This window comes from Centroberyx gerrardi, chromosome 15, assembly GCF_048128805.1.
Source record: "Centroberyx gerrardi isolate f3 chromosome 15, fCenGer3.hap1.cur.20231027, whole genome shotgun sequence".
Taxonomy (NCBI): Eukaryota; Metazoa; Chordata; class Actinopteri; order Beryciformes; family Berycidae; genus Centroberyx; species Centroberyx gerrardi.
The window spans coordinates 18210292-18218470 of NC_136011.1; the positions used below are offsets into that span (position 1 = coordinate 18210292).

An 8179-nucleotide genomic window follows, 5' to 3' on the forward strand; every position below is an offset into this window, starting at 1 on the left:
GGATATTTAGCTTATGTTAACTCTCAGGCGATTGATGTAATCTCACAGGGTCGTTTGTGTAACCATATTGACTCTGCTGATGAGTTGTGCTTTGCTCCTCGATCCCCTGTCAGCAGTGAGCGGTTGTTGTTTCCACTGGGAGTAGAGAAAAGACCACAGAGCCCTCTTGGCCACCTGGTGACAGTCCGGATCCGCTGCACTCCCGGCCGAGCGCAGGCCAGAGTATGCATTGTTGCCTCTGTTGAAAACAAGAGGCTACCTGTTCAAAACAGAGGAGTAGCAGTTGACCTCCCTAGCCTTGACACTCTGCTTTGTCAGGTAAGAAGCACCAAGGATGGGTAAAAAAAATGAAAACTGAAAGTTCAGGAATAAGGCTATACAACATGTAAGGTCTGAGTTTTAAAAATGTTGCAGTAAATGCACACCATATTCATCTGTTTCATTTTCTAAACAACGAGCACACATTTTGAAAAAGCATTATGTTCACAATCAATCCAATTATGAACTGTCAGTGTCAGGTTTTTCATAATCTACTTATCAACAGAGTTACGTAGTTCCTAATCTGTAGAATTTTCTCAGAATGTGGGAATAAATGAATTGAATATCAGCAAAGAAACCTTGGGGCCTCTCTCTTGTTTCTCTACTTTATTCTAACAGATTATGGCCCATGTGACCACATTCCAATGACCAACAGTCAGGGCCATTACTGCATGCTTGACTCAGTCTCCTTAATTACTCTAAGACAGAGGAAGGTATTGAGGGACAGATATGTAACTGCAGCAGTTTATAACAGTGAGCAAATCCTCCACATTAACCCTTGTGATACATGATACCTCTTCTGTTCTCTTGTATGTGTGTGTGTGTGTGTGTGTGTGTGTGTGTGTGTGTTCAGAAACAATTTGAATTTTGCATCAGGGGCACATTTGATAAGACTGACAGTGGAGTGAAACACGGAAGTAAGTATTCCTCAAATGATAAGCACATTCATCATCATTCACAGGCGGATCTGGTGGGTTAATTTTCTTGTCATTAAGAGCTGAGTCATGGTGTACAGATGACAGAGGGTGCAGAGTAATGGGACATGTTGTAGGCTTCAAGTAAGAAGCCTCAAAAATACCCTTGACTAAAACCAGCAGGACATAATCGCTCTATGAGACTTCTAAATGCTAGCATTTTGTCCAAGAGCTCCTTCAGTGTGCCTCATCTCAACACTGGCTGCTGCACTGATGGGTTCATCTCTTTTATACCCACCGCTCTGCACAGCCTGTCTGCTTCCTAACCAGCTGTAGGTCCCCTGGCCTCAATCTCTGTTCCTGCCACTGTCAGACACACAAAGGTTTACTCAATCACTGGTTTTCGCGCACACAACAATAAGCACATGGTCCCAACAGCCAAAGCCAACCCCATGCAGACGCTGTTCTTCTTTCTCTGCCTTTCACACACAAGCCCAACAACCCCGCATTAACATTGCAATTTTGTCCAATTTAGTGCATTGGTTTATTTAGGCATCACGGGTAATGAGAATCAACATACTCATCATCTTACATTATTTCTAGATCTTGAAGGTCAGGCATGGTATCAACCTTGTTAGAGGAGGTTAGCAAGTGTGAGATTATTTCAGAGAAAAAATGAAAGTAAATCAAAAACTGAATAAACATTAAAAACAAATTTAAAATATAAATAAATATAACAGTAAAAAAAAGGTAGAGAGGGGTGGAGTGAGGGAGACCATTCCTATATATATGAATACTGTATATGCCTATATATACAAACTTATACAGTATACATACATATACATGCATGCATACACATACACACATTCAGATCCATAATCTAAGTCTAGTTTAACAGGAGTCCATTTGATGGTAAAATATCAGTCTTTAATTGGAGTTTAGCTGTTATACTCTCCATAGCATAGACTCTTTTCACCCCCCTCTCCTTTGTTTCACTGTTGGCTGAGGCTGTTTTGTTTATTCCCCACATTAAGCCATATGTCCTTCAGGGTGCCCGCTCTCACTTACTCCCTCTTTCACACAAACACAAACACAACTCCTATTCACCCCTCTTTTGTAGATCGAAACATCCCATAAATATTGCTGTTGTTCCTCCAATTCTACTTGCTGGCTTGGCAAAAATAAATCAAAGGAAAAATGGGGTGAAACTATGAATATATAATTTTCTATTTCAGTGTTGTTCAAGCCCACATTCCTGTCCCATGTGACTCACCTCAAAGTGGAACACATGGGGTAAACATAATTACTTTTCTTGTACTGTATGCACCGTATCATTGATGCAAACATCATAACAGGCCAACAACATGACTTCAATTTGCTGTGCCTTGCTGTGACAATGTATAACATAACATGAATGCATTTTTAAGTTGTTTTTTTTAAATATTTTTTATGAGCTCAGTGTAACTACATTGTGCCTTGTATCACAGTGCTAAATTGAGAACAGTGGACTTGGTGTATCATGATAATAAAAAAAAGAATGATATTGAGTGGTAAATAAAGTGAGGAGATGAGCCCTTCCCTATGCCTGCAAAAGGAGAAAACATTTGAACTATTATTTCTTGTTTAGAATTTTAAAAATGTACAAGGCAAGCAAGAGAGATAACCATGTTAGGCAAGCAGAGAGTCATCATCAGCTGAGCCGAGGAATAGACGGAGACTTGAACATAGGAATGTAGAGAGAGAGGGGTGTGTGTGTGTGTGTGTGTGTGTGAGAGAGAGAGAGAGAGAGAGAGAGAGAGAGAGAGAGAGAGAGAGAGAGAGAGATTGTTCCCTTTAGAGTTTGATATAGCTGGTGGTAGGTGGGAATGAGCATGGAAGGAATGATGGAATGATGAAGTGAAGTGAATAATGAAGTGTTAGCAGAGAGGCTATTTTCAGTGACAAGATAGCTGTACTTTTATGATGAGTAGGTAAGTCTGATAATTGTATTTCAATTTGAGAAACATGCCTTTGAAGTGGACTTGCCTTTCATGTCTTATATGGCGTGCATAGCCTAGTTAGAGTGTAGAGTTACAGTGCTGTCTAATGTAGAGCTTATTTTTTCTGGACTGAATTTACAGATGGAAAAATAGAAGACAACTGGTCGATGTCAATGGGTTTCCGCAGTTGGAGATTCCCAAGCCTATCCACACCTAACATCAGTGAGGTACCCATGTACCCAAGGTCTTATGACATGGACAGTGGTTTTTGCACTGCTTCTGACAAAATACTGAGTTGACACAATACTGCAGTCTGTGTGAACTGTTGCTGTCTATACCTCTACTTGAAGATGGTGAAAAGATGTAAAGTAGGCTTTAGGCTGAAGTAGTAGAGAGTATACTGAAATAGAAATTTCATTGTTATAATTTTTTCTCAGAATGCTTGTTGAACAATGTAAATTTAAAAATGATGGTCATGTGAGCCAATCATTAATTTCATCATCATCATCATCATCATCATCAACTAAAAACTAAAAAGAATGCTTAGAAAGATTAATATCTAACAAAATACTCTTACTTCCATAATCATATGATGTCTGATCTCAGATTTGATAGGATAGTGACTTCAGAGCTCCACAGCATTACTCCGGGTTACAGTATAACTCAAGCAAGATATTAAATTTAATCATTAAATCAAATTGTATTTGTGCAAAAGTCCCCTGACATTTGGGACTTGGGGGAATGTGAGCTGACACAAGTGCTGTTTAAGGAGGATGTTTTGTTGTCACAAGCTACTGGCTGCTCTTCCTCCTAACTGTGACAATATTTGTAAGAAGTAAATTGTTAACCAGCAAGGTAGGTCTTGTGTATGGAAGCGGCGGGGAAGCAGATTTTTTTTGTACACATAATATGAACATATAGTCCAGAAGTGCCTATGTGTACTCAAAGTTGGTTTGAATTATCTGAAGGGTAATTGAAGTGAGAGATAGGAATAGAGCGGAGGGTGGTTGTATTTTTTTATGCAGCTGACTAATCTGGAATGTTCATTTTAAATGCCATGGATAATTTGTCCCCAAGTGCTGCCCATCAAGTTACACATTGTCATGGCAACAGCAACAGATCAGGAAACAAGTAGAGCAGGAGAGCTGATAATAAGTCACTCAAATCACATCACAGCAGCCAAGACCTTTGTATTTGCAGTCTATTCATGGTTTCACTTCAGTAACAGAATCATTCAATTTACAGAGGACTCAAAAGTACACTTTCAACACAAGTCTGACATGAAACTTTCTTTTTTCTCTCTCTCTCTCTCTCTCTCTCTCTCTCTCTCTCTCTCTCTCTCTTTTCATAGGCCTCAAGTAAGGATATCACTGCTTCACTGCACAGGAATGTCCTGTCATGGGGCGTGTGGAGGGGGCAAGGAGAGAAGAAGGAGAGTGTGTCCCCATCTCTTCGAGCAGTAACACCATCTGGTGATTCTCAGAGAGCAGATCGGCCTTCTCACAGTGGGGTTTCCAACCTGTTTAGGACTACGAGTGCCCCAGATGTTGTGGGAGGGAGTCCAAAGGCAGCATTTTCTTCCATCACCATCGCAGCCCGGAAGCTTCCCCAGTCAGGCTCGGGCCAGCAGGACCCTGTGTATCCATCCTGTCCTACCCGACCTGTGAGGGCGTTAACTCCACCAGAACTCTTTGGGAGAAAAGCCTTATCCACACCCAGGTGCACAATGAGAGTCTCAAGCTCCCAACCGGACTTGTGCAGAATGAATCCTGCCATGGTGAGGAGAAACGAGTTTAGACAGAGCTACTCCACAGCTGACGGATTTGCAATGAGAGAACCAGGGAAGAGGAAGATACAGCCTTTGCAACACAGGCACAGCTACACAGAGGGGGACAGAAACCAAGACTTGATAGGTGACTCCTTTAATCCCCTGACCTCACAGCCTTCCTACCGCTCCTGCGTCCACCTTGAGGTGCCTCTGAGGTCTACTAGTTCTGTTGTGTTTCTGGACAAGTCACTCTCTATTTCCCTTGTGGAGCTAGATGGAAGGAGAGCAGCCTGGCCCACTCTGCACAGGTCCACCTTATCTGTTCGCCTGGGTGTCTCATCCCGCCACAGACCCTCTATGGACAACAAACCAGCCCAAACAGATGAGGGTTATGGGACACCCAAAGCAATCATGGTAGGCAGTAACAAATGCAATAGCCGAGAGAATGGTTTGGGTCACCGCAGAGGCCCTCTATCAAAACAATGGGGCCGCAAGGTCAAGCAAATAGCACCCGCTCATGGTGTTAACAGCAGGTCTGATGATTCAGACACGCATCGCCATGGTGCTACTTTGGGATTATTGTCATTCAGAGGGCCAAGCCCCTCAAACACGAAGGCTGGCAGGCAGAAGGGGAATGCAGATGAGGCAGCCCGCCCCACCCAGAGCAATATCAGACACAGACCCTGCACTTTCAATCCCTGCCCAGGTATGAATTTCATCTCCCTGCTTTAGAAGTGAAAATCTAAAGTACCCATGCAAATTGATCTGTATATTCCTTTCAGTGGCTCATATTTTCCATAGCTATTGTAGATAAGATCACATTTCCAAGTCGTAACAGCAAGCTGAATGCGGTGCCAAGGTGGTCTTAGAGAGAGGAAAGTCTCATTTTTTACTCTGGCTCTCACCTTTTGATTTATACCTCATACATTGTTAATGGCGCACCCCCCCCACCCCACCCCCAGCCCCCACCCCAGTTCTCCTAGCAGCATAGATTCAAACTCACACTGTTAAAAAATCCCAAGTGGTACACACACACACACACACACACACACACACACACACACACACACACACATACACACACACTCAAATAGCAGACTTATGAAAGAAGACTTATGAAAGAAGAAGCACTTTTTTCATTTATCCCCTTCTCACTTCCAACAACTCTTTATTATTTAAAGCATATCCACTGCTATATATTAACAGTGGTGTTACACAGGTGTTAACACATCTAAAGATACATCATATGGGTCTCATTTTAAACAATCTCTCTCAGGCCTACAGGTATGTAAGCTAGGATGAGATCAAGGTTAGATCAGAGCTGAAGAAAGTACTTGGTTAATAGTACATGGTTTATACCACTGTTCAAATATGGGTGGCAGACCTTCCCCAGAGTGGCATAAGTGGTAATTAACAGCTTACAATGATAGTATATTATTGAAATAATGGTGACTAGTGTTATTACAATCTGTAAAAGATGTAAGTAATTACATTACATGCATTACTTAAAATCAAAATTACATGATAATAGGGTTGGTCTGTTGATCTGCACAATTGAATTTGATTTTTGCTTTTTAAATTCTTCACAGCTTTCACTCCAAATGAAATATAGTTCTTACAGGTTTTGTGTTTGGTGTACAGATAATTTGTTCAAGTGGGCCCTCTTGATATCTAGACAATCTTGTCACCACTAATGAGGAATACTGTATATCTATAGAATTGATCAGTATAGCCAGCATCTACGGTAATAGTGAATAAGGCTTGGCCGAATGAACTCTTTGAACTCTCTATTGATACTGCAGCTGGCCTCAACACTCCACAGACAACCCACAGTATATCTGACCTTGCATACAGTCAGTAAACCTAAAGGCAGTGGTTGTCACAGCATGAAATGTGATGTCATTGCCTGAAGCAGCTGCAGAGTTTCACCTGCCTGGCTTCCCTGTTACATGGGCTGCAACACAAGACTTTTCCATTATTAAACCACTCTCCCGTTGTTACGACAAATTTATTTTCTGTACCGCGGCTGTATTCCTGTGTTATTTGTTATATTATAAGCTTGAATCTTTTCAGTGTGGGCACTTTTTATTCCGTCGTCTACAGAATAACACATGTGCTGTTGAAATAGTCAGACCTGCTACATTAACCTTTTTGTACGTGCTTCCCAGAGCATGTGATGATGCTCTGCCTACACAATACATGCCTGGTGATTCAATGGCAGTACATTCCAGAAAAGGTAGAGGAATGGGGTTACGGGTGCAGGATGGATGCACTGTCATCCTTTACATTATTCATGGGCCACACTCATATTCCCTCTAGGTTTTTTCTCTGTGAGTTGTGGAGATAGTGGGGTTCAGTTCGAGGTCTGCTTCATTTTCCCACCTCTCCAGATCATAAAATCTGAGATGGAACTCAAGACTCACTCCGTCTCAAAGCCTCGCCATCCCATACATTGTGTGATAACTCAATAGTCTCTGAGGGGAAGGACACTGGAAACAGCCTTCTGGATTACCTGTATGCCTTTTATTCAGCACCAAATAATAAACAAACTACAACATAAAACACACTTCCTCTTCCAATTATTGTTGCCCTTTCGGGGAAGACTCCAACAGCTTTTATAGCCTTTTCAGCCTTGCACAGGTGTTTTTGGCATTGTGTTCTCTATTCATGGGCTCAGTCCAGGGGCGGATCATGCAGCTCCTCCTGGGACAGGGATATATAGAGGAAGGTTAATTAGGAGCAGGTAAACCTTGCTGCCCCCCACCCCTCTCACCTCTCTCCGCCTCCTGACCAACACTTGACCTCAGCCCAGCTTGCACTGCTTCCACAAACCGAACTGAAAAACAGCCACATGAACGTTACCCTTTGGTATCCACAATATCAGGAACAAGTACATTTTTTTTAAGTTTTTTTAAAAGTGACTTGCAAAATTCTGTTTCAAAATTATTTCACCCCCTCTCTATATCTCTCAAAGTGGACTCCAGAACCTGGGGAAGGCGTGAGAAGAAAGAAGAACGACAAGGACGTGGTTGTTCCAGACAGGCGCAAAAAGTCCCAGCTTTGAATAAGGACAAGACGTGTTGTTATCATTCCCGCCTGACGGCTGGCTCTGTGGACGGCACACCCAAGACTCTCAGCCTTAAAGTAGGACCCACATTTCTGTTACTTTTTTACTGTATTGTAAGTAATTACTAATTAATTATCTTTTGGGAAATATATACACCAGGAAGGAAAGGTGCTTAGCAGAACCAAAGAGTAAGCAAATGGGAACCATGTTTGGTGCTGCACACAGTGGGAGTTTTCTTTTATCATATTATATGTACAAGGGACTACACTGCAATATCTCTGAAACTGAAAGTAGTTCATTATTTCTGCTGAGAAAAAAAGTAACTCATATTTTGACTGTAACATGGAGACCAGTGCAAGTTCAAACAAAACAAGAATATAAGTTTTCAGTGGCAAATTTAGTTCCAAATGTG

General features: G+C 41.9%; 1 protein-coding gene across 1 annotated transcript in view; it reads left to right on the plus strand.

The window, feature by feature from the left end:
• Nucleotides 1–4694: 4694 nt before the first annotated feature.
• Nucleotides 4695–8179, plus strand: part of LOC139908590 ((E2-independent) E3 ubiquitin-conjugating enzyme FATS) — an 11336-nt gene continuing 7851 nt past the window's right edge. The window contains exons 1-2 of the mRNA XM_078288618.1: nucleotides 4695–4915; nucleotides 7619–7673. Coding sequence (XP_078144744.1) covers nucleotides 4695–4915; nucleotides 7619–7673 — 276 coding nt within the window. The remainder of the gene's footprint in view (nucleotides 4916–7618; nucleotides 7674–8179) is intronic.